Source organism: Nansenia antarctica, assembly GCF_963989245.1.
Source record: "Nansenia antarctica genome assembly, chromosome: 3".
Lineage (NCBI taxonomy): Eukaryota > Metazoa > Chordata > Actinopteri > Argentiniformes > Microstomatidae > Nansenia > Nansenia antarctica.
Window position 1 is genome coordinate 71,071,685 of NC_137688.1, and position 18,852 is coordinate 71,090,536.

Genomic DNA, 18,852 nt, shown 5'->3' on the forward strand with positions numbered 1-18,852 from the left:
ATGAACCCTCAGCGTCAGTCTTATTATAGGCCGAGAATTAACAGACCGAGACGGGGATTTAAACGAAACAAAAAAAGATAGAAAAATATCCTCTGTACCAAATGTCTAATAAAAAAACACATACACCTGCAAGACCAGTTAGATAAAAAACTAAACATTTAAACGACCGTTTTTCATTCGATAGAATCCTTTGTTCTCCACTACCGTGGCTGCGTTCGTAGATTCGCTCTGAGAGCGCCGGAGCGCACACTGAGCTCAACGTTATAAAGAAACCGAACGATTCGATTGGACGAGAGGCATTCCGCGAGTGGTGCTCAGAGTTCCAGAGCGTGTTAACTCTCTCAGCCCGTGCTCTGGTTGCTAGGCAGAACAAGGAAAGTGGCCAACGTGAAAAAAAGGCTGTTGCAACGCGGAAGTGACGCCGCCGTGACGTCAGACCCGTGTTGATGTTTTGGGGACCGGAGGACCTGGAGCACGGAGGACGTGTTGTTGTCCACCTAAAACCCCCCAAAACCCCCCCTAATAACACACTAGCCTGCTATCTCCCGTTACATAAGAGTCTAAGGTCGGACATCGGCCAAAAACGGACGGGCTAACACGCTCAGAGTGCGCTGGAAAAGGAGGAATCGTCTCCCCCTCTGACCCCCTCCCTCCCTCCCTCCCTCCCTCCCTAGCAGACAACCATGACGATCCTGCCGAAGAAGAAGCCCAACTCGAGCGTCGGAGGCTCGGATCACCCGGACACACATCCGGGTGGCTCCGACCAACACCCGCACCCACACCCGCACGGACACGGGGGTCGCCCGGGCGCCAGGCCCAGGGCCTCGCCGCCTCCCTGGTCCTACCAAGGCGCCGCTCCCCCCTCCTCGGCGGACAGGCGGAACGAGGCTGGCTCCCGGCCGCAGCAGGCCTCCCCTCAGCCCGGGGGCTCGGGGGGCTCTCCGGGGGAGAGCGGCAGCGGGAGCGGGGGATCCGGAGGGATGGGAGGAGGAGAGCTGTCAGGGTCGGGGGGCTGCGGGAGGGAGGGGGGGGTGGGAGGCTGCTGCTCGGGGCCCGGGCTGAGTAAGAGGAGGCGGCAGGCGACCTGCTCCGGCGGGGGGGTGGGAGGAGGAGGTGGAGGTGGGACCTCCGGGGTGGCCGGAGGAGGAGGAGGTGGAGGCCCCAGCGCCGCTGACTCGGAGGAAGGAGCGGGGTACAACAGCGAGGATGAGTACGAGAACGCGTCGAGGTTGCAGTCCATGGACCCGGCCACGGTGGAGCAGGTACAGTGTGGTGGCCTGTGTGCTGTGGTGGTCTTAGTAGTAGTAGTAGCTCTCTCTGGGTTAAAGCATGCTCAGGTAGATCAGCTGACTGCTCTGGTTTGGAACGATGGCCTTATTCTAGATAAATCTGGGCTACGTTAGTGCATGAAAACTATGATGTTCATTAGAATAAAAGCAATATCAGACAGTAACCCAATAACCAATACCCGTCCCACCACAGGGGTACATCACATAGCTGTTTGTTTTAAAGGGCTGTTCCAGATGTTACTACCTGGGGGATTGTGGGCAGAGATAACAGGGGTTGAACATTTCTAGTGGCTTCCATCCAGGCTTGTTGTTAGGGTTAGGGTTAGCACATACTCAGATCCTGAGGTCCGTAGGTCTGTAATGACATTCTAGAGTCGGGTTTAAGGTTTCTGGAGCCTTGTATGGGAAAGAATACCGTCATCCTATTCCAGGTGTCAAATCAAGTCTATGATTACTAGATTAGATTAGATCCAACCTTTTTGTCATTGCACAGAGTACAACGAAACATATTTTTAGCTCTCGGCACCGGATCAGCCATAGTCAGCGCCCCTGGAGCAATTAGGGGTTAAGTGCCTTGCTCAAGGGCACAACGGCAGTGGTAGGCACCTTAGATATGCTGCCAGCAACCCTCCAGTCACCAGCTCACATGCAGCTCCCTCCTGAGGCGGGGATCGAACCAGCAACCTTCCGATTGAGGTGTCTGTCTGCTGGTACCAGAGGTGTCTGTCTGTCTGCTGGTACCAGAGGTGTCTGTCTGTCTGTCTGCTGGTACCAGAGGTGTCTGTCTGTCTGCTGGTACCAGAGGTGTCTGTCTGTCTGCTGGTACCAGAGGTGTCTGTCTGTCTGTCTGCTGGTACCAGAGGTGTCTGTCTGTCTGCTGGTACCAGAGGTGTCTGTCTGTCTGTCTGCTGGTACCAGAGGTGTTTGTCTGTCTGTCTGCTGGTACCAGAGGTGTCTGTCTGTCTGCCTGTCTGTCTGTCTGTCTGCTGGTACCAGAGGTGTCTGTCTGTCTGTCTGCTGGTACCAGAGGTGTCTGTCTGTCTGCTGGTACCAGAGGTGTCTGTCTGTCTGCTAGTACCAGAGGTGTCTGTCTGTCTGCTGGTACCAGAGGTGTCTGTCTGTCTGCTGGTACCAGAGGTGTGGGTCTGTCTGCTGGTACCAGAGGTGTCTGTCTGTCTGTTGGTACCAGAGGTGTCTGTCTGTCTGTCTGCTGGTACCAGAGCTGTCTGTCTGCTGGTACCAGAGGTGTCTGTCTGTCTGCTGGTACCAGAGGTGTCTGTCTGTCTGTTGGTACCAGAGGTGTCTGTCTGTCTGCTGGTACCAGAGGTGTCTGTCTGTCTGCTGGTACCTGAGGTGTCTGTCTGTCTGTCTGTCTGCTGGTACCAGAAGAGTGGGTCTGCTGGTACCAGGGCGTAGTGGAGACCAGGGTCCCCCTGTCACCTATGTCAGACATGCAGAGAGGAGAGTAGATGTCAAGCAGGGATATCATTATGGTATTTGAAATGGCGTCACTGTTCAAATATTTATACTTTTTTTTCTGAATATTCAGATCCCTGGAGAAGCTGACCAGCACCTTACACATGTAATGGACATAACAGACATGTAATAGACGTGTAACAGAGGTGTAACAGAGGTGTAACAGACGTTTAACAGACATGTAACAGACGTGTAACAGACGTTTAACAGACGTGTAACAGACGTGTAACAGACGTGTAACAGACGTGTAACGGACGTGTAACGGGCGTGTAACAGACATGTAACAGACGTGTAACAGACGTGTGACAGACGTGTGACAGACGTGTGACAGACGTGTGACAGACGTGTAACAGACGTGTAACAGACGTGTAACAGACGTGAAACAGACGTGTAACAGACATGTAACAGATGTGTAACAGACGTGTAACAGACATGTAACAGGCATAACAGGCGTGTAACAGACGTGTAACAGACATGTAACAAACATAACAGGCGTGTAACAGACATGTAACAGACATGTATGGCGTGCGTATCCCAACAGGCCCTCCAGCTGCGCCACGTAAACATGTTTAAATGTTTAAGTGATGAAACTTCCCTCCTGTCATCACGTCATGTGATGGAACACTGAGTTCTGTTGGAGTAGGCTAGTCTGCTCTGTTCCAATAGCCCCCCCAAAACTCTGGATTTTAGACCAAAAAAGTGACATAGCTTGGCCTGTGTATAAAGTAGCCTATTTTGTTGAATAAAACTAAGCAGAAGTTGATGTGAACCCTCCTTTATCTGAACATGGGTGCTCTGCTCAGTGTCGTAACTCAGTAAAACAGTAACACAGTAACTCAGTAACACAGTTACTACACAGGCATCAGTGAGTGAAGAGTGACCATTAAAACACACATTGCAATTGGTTAACACACATTATTTCTGTGCCCATTTCCCAGTGTGTTTATGGGTCAGTGATGCATTATTTATCTTCAGAGGAGAGTTGGAATACAACATCATTGTATTGTTTATGTAGCCTACTATGAACGAGGAGCAGTGGAGCAGTGTATGAACAGTGTAGGAACAGTGTAGGAACAGTGTAGGAACAGTGTATGAACAGTGTAGGAACAGTGTAGGAACAGTGTATGAACAGTGTAGGAACAGTGTAAGGAACAGTGTAGGAACAGTGTAGGAACAGTGTAGGAACAGTGTAGGAGCAGTGTAGGAACAGTGTAGGAACAGTGTAGGAACAGTGTAGGAACAGTGTAGGAACAGTGTAGGAACAGTGTAGGAACAGTGTATGAACAGTGTAGGAACAGTGTAGGAACAGTGTAGGAACAGTGTATGAACAGTGTAGGAACAGTGTAAGGTCTTAGGACTCATTCTGCCAGGGTGTTTCTGCTCTAGCTTTAACACCTCCACCATGCCCTCCTCCCACAGGCGTCGGTTCCTTTCATCCCACAAGGTGGCGCTGTAGGCATGCTGCTGGGGTGGGGTTTGTATCTGAGTGTAAACACCTTAGACACCTTGGCCAGCTGATTCAGTAGGTCGAATAGGTGATGGAATTTATTGTGCAAGTGTCTGAAAAAACAGTCAAACCTGTCCAGTGTTTCCCCTACCATTGCCTTGGGGGGGCGGGCCGCCCTCCCAACGGAACCCCCCGCCCCCCCAAGAAAGAGGAATTATTACGGACGTAGACACCAAACATCTGACAAGCAGGCTAAAATATCCGCGTTTTTTAAACGCACCCAACCCGAATCTGGCGAGTGACAAGCCCATAGGCTCGTTGGTAACGTTAGTCCGCCGTAGTCTCGCATAGCCAGACCTATCTCCACACTTCGCGCTGTGCCAGCGCTGGAGAATAATACAAGATTTTGCGCAAGTGTGCGCGCAAGACGCGAGAGTTTTTGCCGGCTGTGATATCTGCAGATTGAAAGTAAGCAAGTTGAAACGTTAGCAAATATAATTGCTGAGTGTTCTGACAGAGAAAGTTGGTTAAAATTGGTCGTTATTATTGTGACTAGAAAGTGTCTGACTATAGTTCCATAGTGTAAATAGTGTCAAAGAACTAGCAAGCTAGCTAGCTCAGAGATGATGAGATGAGCTAGTCTCCTTGCACACTTGCCAGCTAAAGAGCTAACTGGAGGCACTTTATTATTTTACTTAAAGTAGATATACTATCTTTCTTATTCTGCTAGAGTTGGGCTTCATGGTAATACCATAATGGCATATTTACAGTACATGGACAGTTGATTGAAGCATTGGAAATGTCAGTTTTTTATTACGATTTTTTTTTCAGGTGAGAGAGTAAAGTCAAAATGACATTATCTGACTGGATTGCCCACAGCAATCCAATATTCAATTATAATTATGTTATAAATTGATATGGATCAATTTATGCCTCTTATTAGATTATAAATACTCTGGCTGTTTTGTTTACCTTTTGGTTTACAGCAAAAGGGAGAGAGGAGGATAGGGAGGGAGAGAAGGAGAGAGAGCAGGATGGTGTCGGCACACCAGAGAGAGAGAGAGAGCAAGAACCAGGTGAGAAAGTGGACAGGTAGTCAAGACCACATAAGTAAGTAGCCTTGAGAACCGATGGTTCTGGAGCCTAATGGCCCATAGGGCAGGAGCCTGTTTCCGTAGCGTGAGGCGGCTTAATGTACAAGTACACCCCTGGACATGACGCTGGTATGAGGCAGGGTCTTACCCCCTGGGGGGGGGGTCCATGCCACGGTCCATGCCACCCCCCCAAGGCAGCAAACCTAGGGGAAACACTGCTGTCACAATAGGATGATATGGTGCTGTCCTCTAACCCAGACTACTGGGCATGGACATTAGGGATGGGACGATTATCGTTTTTATCGTTAATCGCGATAAAAACACCCGCGATAACTTAATCGTGGAGAATTTTAATTATTTGAATAATCGTCATAATCGTATGTTATGAATAAACTGTGTTTAATAAATGTCTGCCGCTATTTTTCAGCCTAGGCTACATTACTTTTGCAGTCAAGTTAGCGACTGTTACTGTAATATAATTGCAATTCCTCACATGAGCCGCGCGCGAATATCCTCACAGAACTTGTCTCGCGCTATTGTTCAGCCTGCATGGGTAACGTTACTGTCAAGTCAGCCTTGTCAGTCAGTCACTAGGTAACGTATGCTAGCCTACTCACCATGGCTGGTGAAAAACTTTAGACGGGATACTGTCATTGGCCTTCCTTGTTATTACCAGGCAGTGACAGTCTATGGCTGCAAAAGGCACGGTCGACCCTAAGCTTTAGCAAATATATTGTGGTTTACTTAATACTGTTCAGCACTTGAGGTTACATTCAATGCATGACTTGTGCTATAGGCTAAATACAATGATTAAAGCGGCAAGTAGCAAGTGTGCGCATCAAAGGCATTAGGCACGTAACATCCATGCTGTATAAACACATGACAACCGTCCGTTATTTCCCGAACTTTGCCCGAACCCCCTGCGAGGACCCGGGGAACAACGGTACGCTCCCCGCAGCTGCTATCAGACTGGCCGCGGGAGTCAGTGTTGAGAGAGAGAGGAGACGGCAACCCTCGCTCGCCATAGACTGTATCTCTACTCGTCTCTCCTGAGCTCGGTTGTAACGTGAACCGTGGAATACAGGATATGTTAGATGCTTTACAGTAATTCCCCAAATGACCAGAAAAGGAAGTTACATTTGTCGCTGGTCGCTTTTGACTAATTAAGTCGCCAAGGGGCTCTGGAAGTTGGCAACACTGGGAGTGCGTTCTTTAAACTTCCTTGGGTACGTTAATGAAAGATGATCATGTTAACATGTTCAGGGGTGAGAGACGAACGCAATCTGGTGACACGTGGACAAACTAATTTCCATTATTATTATTATAAAAAATAAAAATAAAAAATATTAACGATTATCGAGCAAAATATTTTGTGACCGACCAAGATCCTTATCGATCAATTATCGATCGTCGATCATTGATGCCCACCCCTACTAGACATGCAGGTCTATAACCCAGACCAGGAGGTCTAGACCTGTACCTAGCCCAGGTCAACAACAGTTGGTTCATGTGTTCATTGGTTTGAGATGAAAACAAACTCACAAACGCTCAAACAGTTGAGTACACTAACACTTGCAGTAGTAAGATATTCAAGTCTTTCTTGAGACAAATAAATACCTGCGTAATACCTGTGTATTGGTATAACCAGTATTATTATCCGTCTATTTACCTATTTACTTGTGAATTACCTGTATATAGTACTGGTGTATTACAGGTGTATTACAGGTGTATTACAGGTGTATTACAGGTGTGTTACAGGTGTATTACAGGTGTGTTACAGATGTGTTACACAGGTGTATTACAGGTGTATTACAGGTGTATTACAGGTGTATTACAGGTGTGTTACAGATGTGTTACACAGGTGTATTACAGGTGTATTACAGGTGTATTACAGGTGTATTACAGGTGTGTTACAGGTGTGTTACAGGTGTGTTACAGGTGTGTTACAGGTGTATTACAGGTGTATTACAGGTGTATTACAGGTGTGTTACAGGTGTGTTACAGGTTTATTACAGGTGTATTACAGGTGTGTTACAGGTGTATTACAGGTGTGTTACAGGTGTGTTACAGGTGTATTACAGGTGTGTTACAGGTGTGTTACAGGCGTGTTACAGGTGTATTACTTAGTTACGTTAAAGACCTGTCTGGCTGCTGTGAAGGGCTGGTTATCAGCGAACTTTCTGCTATTAAATTCAGACAAGACTGAAATGATAATGACTAATTCATCCAGGTGATGGTCTTGTCTTGACCTTGGATGATTGTGTCATCCAGTGCAGGGACAAGGTTAAAGATCTCGGTGTCATTCTAGATCAGAGCCTCACATTTGACCCTCACATAAAGGGGGTGATAAAAATAGCATTCTTTCACCTCAGAAGAATTGCCAAGATTAGATCAATCCTTTCTTTTGAAGATGCTGAGGTTCTGATCCATTCTTTTGTGACATCCAGGCTAGATTATTGTAATGTCCTTTTTTCGGGATTGCCAAAAAAGAGCTTCCATGGCATACAAATGGTCCAAAATGCTGCAGCTCGCATTTTGACTGGGTCCAAGAAATACGACCATATCTCACCAGTGCTGGCCTCCCTTCATTGGCTCCCTGTCCATGTTAGAGCGGATTTCAAGTTGCTCCTGTTAACATACAAAGCTATAAATGGCACTGCTCCTTCTTATTTAAAGGACCTTCTCGTCCCATATGTGCCAACTCTCTGGAACCGTCTTCCACTGGATATCAGACAGGCAGAATCAGTAAAAGTGTTTAAAAATAAGCTAAAGACCCACCTGTTTTGCGTTGTCTACATGTCATAGGCTGTTTTTTTGTGCTGTTGTAATTTATGTGTGATTTTAAATTGAAATACCGGTAGTTGTTTTTAAATTTGTTTAACATTTTTGTTTTTACCTATTATATTTGTGGTGCGAAATTGTGTGTTTTTTACAATTGAAATAGCTGTTTTTATATTGTTTAAAATGTGTTGTTTTTTACCTATTGTACTTGTAAAGCACTTTGACGTAAAGTGCAAGTGCTATATAAATAAAGTTATTATTATTATTATTACAGGTGTATTACAGGTGTGTTACAGGTGTGTTACCTCGGTAACTGATGAATCTCTCTTTCCCGCAGCAGGAGCACTGGTTTGAGAAGGCGCTCGGGGAGAAGAAAGGATTCGTCATTAAGAAAATGAAAGAGGACGGTGCTTGTCTCTTCAGAGCCGTGGGTGAGTCTCCCCCCTCCTCCCCCCTCTTCCTCCTCCCTCCTTGAACCCATTCAGTCATACATGCTCCCCCCCGCGGCTGAGATCCACTGATCAAAGAGGCCCTGTCTCAGACCCCCCCCTGGCTGGAAGGCTGAGTGACCAGCAACATTCTAATACTGTGGTAGTAGAGCCCAGCAGTACAGAGGCAGGTAAAATGGCAGGTAAAGAGACAGGTTCACAAGAAAGTTTTTTTTAAATTCTCTTTTTTCCGAGGCCAGCGGAACGTGGTCCATGTGTAGGCCGTATCACTGAACCTGCTGTATTATCACAGACAGACAGACAGACAGACAGTTGTACAGTCTTATAGTGGCAGGCAGAAAATATCTCCAATAGCGTGGTTGTAAAGATCTCCTATAGCGCTCCCAGTGTTTCCTCCAGGATTTTTCACATTAGTGGCGGAGCGTTCATTTTTTTCCGCGTGCACGCGCATAAAACGCGCACTGGCGCTCAAAACAAAGACGTAATTTCACCAAAAACTAGAGGGTGGCACATTTTTTTTTTTTTTTAATAGCGGTTAAGTCATTAAAGCCGAGCAGGTGATTTTATATAGAAGGTGATCAAATACCAATATATCCTACAGCTGCAGCGGAACATGCGGAACGCGCATGACACACACACACACACAGAAAGATCATCAGCTCATCGAATATGAAGTACACGAGAGAGAATCAGCTCATCGAATATGAAGTACACAAGAGTAGAGTACACATGGAACTGGGAACGCGCATACAGCACTGAACAACATCCGTAGAATATAAACTTGTGACTGACAGTCACATACACACACACAATGAAAGATCATCAGCTCATCAATACGAAGTAGGCCTACATGAGAGTACACGCACAAAACTGGCTAACGTTACTCATTAACTGTTTACACAAGTAAAATCACAGTGTGACAGTCAGATGGAGCATTCGGTAAACAACAACAGCAAGGTAATGCTATCAGTTGAGTTAAAGAAAACCAACTTTTACCTTTGAGGACACCAACATGAGCCCTGCTTACCCGTACCTCCGCCGTTCTGTTCGTGGTGATTTTAGAGGCAATAGATTATTTTTGCCCCGCGCATATTGCTATGAATAGTTCGAAGCTAGCGTTAGGTGCGAGAATGCTCGGTTAACCCATTAGCGGGAACATTATTTGTTTCACAAAATAGGCTGATTTAATTGACCATGAACATCAGAGACATACTTTACGAATGTTCATTTAAAATACTCTATACTGAGCACTGGTATAAGAACATGAACCAGAGAACAGCAGTAAATGCAATAACCCACAGTCGTCGCTGATGATGTTGCATTTTCGATTAGGATACGTTTAAGGGATTAAAGGGATCGGCGATGGGCGAAGAGAGAGAGAGAGGAGAGTGATTTCCTGAAATCCAAATGTCCCGCTAAATTCGGACCAATCACAAAACTGTTTTGAAAGCGCGTCGCCTCGCGCCGCGCGCCTGTTGAGAGCGATTCAGTTTCGATTGCAGTGCGAACACAAACGACGAGGTTAATTGCAACATTGTAACATATTGTAACTAACTACGCCCTAAATCGTAACGAAATGTAGGTCTGGAAGCGGCCTAAATCTAGCTTCAATCTGCTTTTTTTCTGTTCTCCGGTCATAATAACTCGCTGCCTTTCTGCGCAGCCTGAATCAAAGTGGACTGTCTGAATCAATTAGTGGCGAAGGAAATTCATTCTTGGCGGCCCGCCACGAATAAATGCATATAGAGGAAACACTGGTTTATAAGATTATAAGTATTTAGTGATCGTTAAACTGTTGTATATTATATCGAGTGGTACTTAAAAACTTCCAAGTTGCCTGTTATGAAAAAAATGAAAAGCAGATATTGTTGACACGACTTCAATTCTGCGACTGGTTTCTGGTCTCACCAGCGGGCGTCTCTAGGCTACACTTTTAAAAAGGGTGCTATAATTGATTTGCCATTTGTAAGAGAAGATAAATAGAATAAAAAACATGAAGGCACTAAAACTAGAAATCTGACAGTAACTAATTTTTTTTTCTACAATGCTGAATGCTGCAGTTTAAATTGTTTTAACTTTAAACCAGTTGGTCACTGAGTACTGCAGAGTACTGTTTTTGTTGCTTGAATAATGGCTGGCACTCTTTAATAGCCAACTGTTGTTGTGGACTATATACTGGGGAAGTATTTGTTAGTATTCAGGAGTAAAACAATAAATACAAATATCGGATTGATATCGGTATCGCAGATACCTGAAGCCCAGGTATCGGTATCGGTAGTGAAAAAATGGGATCGGGACATCCCTAGTATAAAGTACAGACAGTACATCCCAGAGGATAGCAGGTAAAAGTACTGGAACACTTGTTTACAACGTGGTCCTCATTGGTAGACAAACAACCAAGACAAGAACATACAGAAACAACACACCAAGAAACATACAGAGCGCATACAACACACAAGATACAATCAGAATACAGTTTGACATTCTTTACACAAAAGTGCTGCGTATCAGTGTGTATGTGTGTGGGTAGGAGTGTGTATGTGTGTGGGTAGGAGTGTGTATGTGTATGTGTATGTGTATGACTGTGTGTGTGCGTCTAAGTGTGTCAGGCTAGGTGTACGCATTGGATAGTTGTAAAATCAAAGCCTAACGCCTGTGGAAAACTTTCTTCCAGAGATGCACCATGACCTGACCAGTAAAAACATGATGGTGTTAGCTTAGCTGTCAGAGGGAGACTGTTCCATAATAAAACCCCTGAATAATAACAAGAGCTCAGAGCGGCAGTGCTGTTCACCCTAGCCACTGTGCCAGAGCTACACTGGCTCTCGTACTATGCTCATGCCGGGAGAGCATAGTACGAGAGCCAGTGTAGCTCTGGCACAGTAACGGATTATGTTACTTTGCTTTACCTGTAGCTTGTGTTTTATCTTGGCTGACAGACCAGTAAACCAGGCTGAACATGCGTAGTCTAAATGACACGGTATGAGTGCAGACACAAGCAACCTGTTGATTCTGGTGTCAAACTCCCTAGTTTTCCGGTACAGAAATGTTAGCTTGTTTGCACTGTTTGCAAGAACTCTTTCTGCAATTAAGACACCTGAAAGACATTGGTCCAGTGTTAATCTGAGATAAGTAACACTTGATCTGGACTCAATGACATCTCCTGCACAAGTTACTCTGATCCTATCAACTTTTTTTAGCTTTTGATTTGACCTAAATAAAATAGATTGGGTTTTACCAAGATGTAATGACAATTTATTGTCAATGAACCACTCCCTTACCAATTACAGTTCCCTGCTCAAGGCTCCTCTGTCCCCTTTGGGTCCTTTCCTGACACCAGGAGAACTGAATCATCCCATAGATGCATCAAGGTACAGTTAGGTCATGTTGACCAGTTTCAGGCTTGTTCCACTAGATGGCAGTGTTTCATATACGGTAGTATATTTCCCTTAGTTGTCCACAGAGCAGGATATTGACATAGAGCAGGATATGTACATAGAGATGGCTATGTACACTATTTGAGTTGTTTTAATGCATTAACTCCAGTCTGTTCCTGTCCTGACGCAGACCCTGCTGTTATAGGTTCTATCAGTTTAGTTCTACAACTATTTTTGAGGCTTAACTATGGGAAGGTTCATGTTTAGGTGAAATATCATCTGACTCTGACCTCTTAGGTTGGTAGTGAAGGACCCCAGGGACTAGCCAATCACTGTCCCAGACCCCAGGGACTAGCCAAGCAGCTGGAGGTAGAACCGGTGTCTAATGATCGCAAGGCCTGCAGATCGGCGGTTCGAGCCCCGGCTGACCACATGTCGAAGTGTCCTTGGGCAAGACACTGAACGTGGCTGAACAATGGGAGCTGGTCCACCAGGAACAGGGTTGTGTAGGAGGCCGGGAATGAGGCCGACGCTTCCTCTTCCCTGCTGCCAGGCACTCAGACAGACAGACAGACAGACAGACAGATAGATAGACAGATACCTGCATCTGTGTCACTGGACACCAGGCTCTTTCTGCTGCTTTTTGTTGTTGTAATCCGAAACAAAGCGGGATGTTTTTGGTCGGTATGAGGAAGTTGACTTTAAATCCTCATTCCCCTAAATTGTTGACTGTACGTAATCACAGTCAGGAATAGTCTCAGTGGGCTGAGTGAGTTTCCGCTAAATCTTCTTAAACACTAAAGACCTGCTAAGAGGATTGCAGGTGAGCAGACTTGGACTCCGGTCAGATGATCTTACGGCTGTGAAGCTTTCGGGAAACTCACCCCCCCCCTTATTCCTGGTCCTGCCAAAGCTGGGTAGACGTGTGGGAATAAGGACAGATCAGCTGGGTATTGTTGTTGCTGAGTGTGAAAAGTGCCCTCCCTCTCCTTTTGACCGATTAGCACTGAGACACTTTTATCCAAAGTGACTTTTTACAATTGACGGATTACAGGGTTACAGTCTCCCTGGAGTAATTTACTGGAATAAGGGCCTTACTCAAGGGCACACTAGTGGTGATGTTCCCAGGCCTTACTCAAGGGCACACTAGTGGTGGTGTTCCCAGGCCTTACTCAAGGGCACACTAGTGGTGGTGTTCCCAGGTGGGACTTGAACTCATGACCTTCTGATCACCAGTCCACCACCTCACTATCCACTAGGCCACCGCTACCTCACGTTACCACCAACATTTCTCTGCCAAACCCTAGGAAGCACGGTTCCACCCCTACAGGTGGTGATAGTCACCTGTCTGTCCTCTGAGGTGATAGTCACCTGTCTGTCTTCTGAGGTGATAGTCACCTGTCCTCTGAGGTGATAGTCACCTGTCTGTCCTCTGAGGTGATGGTCACCTGTCTGTCCTCTGAGGTGATGGTCACCTGTCTGTCCTCTGAGGTGATAGTCACCTGTCCTCTGAGGTGATAGTCACCTGTCTGTCCTCTGAGGTGATAGTCACCTGTCTGTCCTCTGAGGTATAGTCACCTGTCTGTCCTCTGAGGTGATGGTCACCTGTCTGTCCTCTGAGGTGATGGTCACCTGTCTTCTGAGGTGATGGTGTCAGGAAACTAACCTCCTTTATTAATAAAAACACACAAAACAGGTAAATGTTCTTTCTAATACAAGGGTCAAACGTCAATAATACAAAACATGTTTTGGAGGGAAAAGCAGTTTCAGATGTTTCACTGTGTTTGTGTTGATATGTTTGTGATGATGTGTTTGTGTTGATGTGTTTGTATTGATGTGTTTGTGTTGATGAGTTTGTGTTGATGAGTTTGTGTTGATGTGTTTGTGTTGATGTGTTTGTGTTGATGTGTTTGTGATTATGTGTTTGTGTTGATGTGTTTGTGTTGATGTGTTTGTGATGATGTGTTTGTGTTGATGTGTTTGTGTTGATGTGTTTGTGTTGATGTGATGATGTGTTTGTGTTGATGTGTTTCTCTCTGTCTGCAGCGTGGGTGTAGGACGCTGTACCTGTAGGTACAAAAGAACAGAACAATTAAAAGAGCGGGAAAATGGGACTGTGAGATTATTCGGTTGTTAAGTCATGACGTGTTTCCGGGTCCAACGTTGGCTGAGGCGCTCTCTTCGAAATGCCGCAGTGCTGTGTCCCTTGTTGTATGAATAGCAAGTCTAAAAAACCGATTGAACTGTCATTCTACTGCTTTAGTACACTGGTACTCTGGTGCGGGGAATTTTTATAATATTATTTATTTTATTTATTTGGACCCGGAAATCAGACTTAACAACCGAATAGAGCTCTTCTGAGGTGTCAACGGGTGCAGTGACACTTTCCACCTGTTTGCAGGTTACTCAGCCACTGGGTATTCCTGTCTTTCAATCAGAATCAGAATCAGAATTCAATGGTGATGATGTCAGAATTTTGCATTCTTCCAAAGCCAGGCATTACTACTGAACCACAACACCCCTGCAGGCAGCAGTCGTGCGTGGCTCTGCTGGGTGACTGGATGACTGTAGTGCTGTCAGGACTCAGGACGTCCCCACTGATCACCACGTTGTCACCTTCCCCTCACTGCACATTGTCTTTGCCAGAAAACTGGTTTTGTTTCATTATAAGACGACCTTTACATGGGGGTGTTTCACACCTGTGGCTTTCAGACTCACTACCAACACAGTCGCCTTGTTCGTGTGTTAAGTTTCATTTCATGGAAGTGAGTCACAGACCCTTTTGTTTTCTCATCAGTCACCCCCTCTGGGTGTTTTACCTCAAACACCCCCCCCCTGCATTCTCCCCTCTGGGGTTTTACCACAACCCCCCACCACCCCCTCCTCCCCCCAAACCACCCCACCCCCCCTTCCCTCCCGCGCTCTGGAGGCTTTCTGAGAGGAGAGGAGGGGAGGAACGTGAGCTGTAGCGTCACTAAGGCCCTGGTGCTGCCCACACCTACTGGCCTGCTGCTGTGACGTGGTGTGTGTGTGCGGGGGGGGGGGGGGGGTGGTTTAGTGGGGGTTTCTGCTTCTCACTGATGGAGTTTCTGTTGTGGTTCTCAAAAGAAGACATGGGGTGTTTCTGAGAAGAAGACACACATAATTAGCCTAATATACACTAGCATTTCACTGATGCTCTTAACCAAGGCGACTTACGTTGCAGTGAGTGCATACATGTTTCAGTATATATAGTCCCAGCGGGTCACAGCCTTGTAGGCTGACTGGAATTGAGACCTAGATTACATCTGTGATACCCTGATCGACTAGCTGATCACCCCGTTATATGTGTACCTCTGCAGCTGTGGTATGTTGTTCATTTCATCAGTTTCATGACCTGCTCTTGGCTCCAGTGCCTGTTGACGGCTGCTCCATCTCCCCATCTCCCGCAAAGTCCACAACCTGGGTGTCATCTTTGACTCCACCCTCTCCTTCCAACTTGGGTGTCATCCTCGGCTCCACCCTCTCCTTCCAGTCCCACATCAAGTCAGTCACCAAATCGACCTTCTTCCACCTAAGGATTATTGCCAGACTCCGACCGTCAGTCTCAGAGTCTGTTGCTGAAACCCTGGTCCATGCTTTTGTCACCTCCCGCCTGGACTACTGCAATGGTGTCCTGTTTAGGTACCCAGCAAAGCCCTGGACAGGCTCCAGTATGTTTAGGTACCCAACAAAGCCCTGTACAGGCTCCAGTATGTTCAGGTACCCAGCAAAGCCCTGGACAGGCTCCAGTATGTTCAGGTACGCAGCAAAGCCCTGGACAGGCTCCAGTATGTTCAGGTACGCAGCAAAGCCCTGGACAGGCTCCAGTATGTGCAGAACTCAGCTGCCAGGTTCCTCACCAACACCAAGCCCTGGCAGCACATCACCCCCACCCTCATCCACCTCCACTGGCTTCCGGTCAAGTCCCGCATCTCCTACAAAATCCTCCTCCTCACCTACAAGTCCCTCCATGCCAGTTTCCCCCAGTACTTACCCGGAACTTGCGGTCTTTAGACTCAGGCCTGCTTGCCCACCCCCGACTCCCTCCCTGCGGCGATCCACAACACCCCCCCCACACTGGACGCCTTTAAAATGGCCCTCAAGTCCCACCTGTTCGGCAAGGCCTTCGGCCTCTAGTTTAGTTGTTGTTTCTGTTTGTCTGACTGTTTGTCTGAATGTTTGTCTGACTGTTTTTCAGACTGTTTTTGTTATTTTCCTGTATCTCTGTAAAGCGACATTGGGTCCCCTGAATGTAGTTGTTTATCATTTGGGACCAACCGTTCTGACCCTGGGTGTTGGTGTCTTGGGTGACCAGTTGTATGACTGGTGTCTATCCCATGGTGTGGGGGGGGGGGGGGGGGGGGGGGGGGGGGGCTGCTCCTGGTGGGGAGGGGGGGAAGGGGGGTGTCATGTGTCTCTTCCTGGCTGGAAGAGGGGGGAAGGGGGTGTCAGGTGTCTGCTCCTGGTGGGAGGAGGGGGGGGGGGGGTCAGGTGTCGGCCCAGGCCCTGCCCTAGCTGGGAGCACTCTCACTCCCTCCCTCCCTCCCTTCTCACATTCCCTCCTTCCCTCCCTCCCTTCTCACATTCCCTCATTCCTCTCACATTCACTGTCACTCGTTTTCCCCCCAAAACATGTTTTGGATTATTTGGATGTTTGACCCATTTACCTGTTTTTGTGTGTTTTCATTAGAAAGCAGGTTAGTGGTGTTTGAGTGTGGGTGTCACCCTCTGTGGTTAGCGTTAGGGTTAGGGTGACAAGGCGACCTGACCAGGGCAGTAAACACACTGTCATCAGTCCTCTGGTCAACCAGCCACACGTCTGTTAATGTTCTCCTGGTCAGGTCTGAGATGAGATGAGAGATAGGAGCACCACAAAAACAACAACAAAATAAAGTGACAGTTGAATAATAGGCTAAATAAAATAGATAGAAATACAAAATAAAGATACACTAATGGACATTTGGAACCTTATATATGCAGTAAATAGACATTTAGGACCTTATATATGCAGTTAATAGACATTTGGGACCTTATATATGCAGTTAATAGACATTTAGGACCTTATATATACAGTTAATAGACATTTAGGACCTGTTACAGTTAATAGACATTTAGGACCTGTTATATACAGTTAATAGACATTTAGGACCTGTTATATACAGTTAATAGACATTTAGGACCTTATATATACAGTTAATAGACATTTAGGACCTTATACAGTTAAGACATTTAGGACCTTATATACAGTTAATAGACTTTTAGGACCTTATATATACAGTTAATAGACATTTAGGACCTTATATACAGTTAATAGACATTTAGGACCTTATATATACAGTTAATAGACATTTAGGACCTGTTATATACACTTAATAGACATTTTGGGACCTTATATACAATAGTAGCCTGTATTCTTGGCGGTGTGTTTTGGTCTTTGATCAGTCACAGATCATGTGCTGTCAGTCACAGATCAGCCAGAGATCTGACGGGCTGTCATGGTTGTCACGGTTGCAGGGGAATGTGAGTGACAGGAAGCGCACGCCCATGTATGGCCATTGTTGTCAGAGACTCCGGGGACATTTCATTCTGTGGTGGAATGTCCTGCTGAGTGTTTACCTCCCAACATTCCAGGTGTGTTAGGAGACCTATTATCTCCTGTGTGTGTGGGTGGGGGGGGTATGTGTGTGTGGGGGGGGGGGTGGGCGGGGGCGGGGAGGGTGTGGTATGTATTAGGGGTGTAAATCACCAGCTTCATCACGATACGATATTATATCGATTTGTTTGTATGACGATACAATGTTTGACGATATCACAATGTCAGTCACGATACGATTTCGATTCAATTCGATTCAAGATCGATATGATCGATATGACGCGATATCATATGCCAATCTAACACAATTATCAATTGTAATAAGTGGTAATTAACATACAGCTCATTAACATACACACACACACACACAGGTTCAGAGAGACATCCAGTCACACACACACACGTCCACACACGTGTCACACACGTCCAGCAGGTCTGATATTGGTCTGACTGGATTCGCCTCGAAGAGTAGATGTAAAAAAATATCTTTGGTGTCCAAAACGGTCAATGTATTCGCCCATTAGACTCCCGTTAGACGCACTCTCATTAGACGCACTCACACAAGCCGAACATTTCCGAAGATTACCGGAGATTGCCGAACGCGAGAGGAGGAGGAGCCGAGAAGTGGAGCCGAGCCAGAGTAGACAGTCACACACGGTGAATGCGAACTCATTGCGAACGCGAGTATGTTCACTTCCCTGGTTCAGAGAGATGTTCCAAAATATATATTAAAAGGGATAGTCTCTCATCAAAAAAGAAAAACATTCGTATCTTTTTCAAGTCTCTCTCTCTCTCTCTGCGCGCATAAGATGACGATATAGATCGATGTTTTTACATTGCGTCGATGTAATCAGATCGTTAGTCAATGAATCGATGCATCGATGTGAATCGATGTATCGTTACACCCCTAGTATGTATGTGTGTGTGTGTGTGTGTGTGTGTGTAGGGGGGGAGGAGGGTGTGGTATGTGTGTGTGGGTTGGGGGGGGGGGGGGAGGGGTATGTATGTATGTGTGTGTGTGAGTGTGAGTGTGAGTGTGAGTGTGAGTGTGAGTGTGAGTGTGAGTGTGAGTGTGAGTGTGAGTGTGAGTGTGCGTGTGAGTGTGAGTGTGAGTGTGCGTGTGCGCGAGAGTGTGTGTGTGTGTGTGTGTGTGTGTGTGTGTGTGTGTGAGAGAGTGTGTGAGAGTGTGTGTGAGAGTGTGTGTGAGTGAGTGAGAAGGCTTCCCGATATGCAAAACCCCCTGTGGTCAGTCTGGTGGTGGTGTTGTTGTTGTTGACTGATCACATGACCTGGGGCTCTTCCTGGTTAGTCATGTGACCCTGTGG

At 46.5% G+C, this 18,852-nt stretch overlaps 1 protein-coding gene across 3 annotated transcripts in view; it reads left to right on the forward strand.

Annotated features, from left to right (window-relative positions):
• Nucleotides 1–466: 466 nt before the first annotated feature.
• otud5a (OTU deubiquitinase 5a) overlaps nt 467–18,852 on the forward strand; it is a 40,666-nt gene continuing 22,280 nt past the window's right edge. For 2 of the 3 annotated variants that reach the window (XM_080525772.1, XM_080525773.1), the window contains exons 1-2: nt 467–1,262; nt 8,425–8,518. In XM_080525772.1, coding sequence (XP_080381898.1) covers nt 684–1,262; nt 8,425–8,518 — 673 coding nt within the window. In that variant the 5' untranslated portion in view covers nt 467–683. The remainder of the gene's footprint in view (nt 1,263–8,424; nt 8,519–18,852) is intronic. The other variant, XM_080525774.1, reaches the window with a different exon arrangement.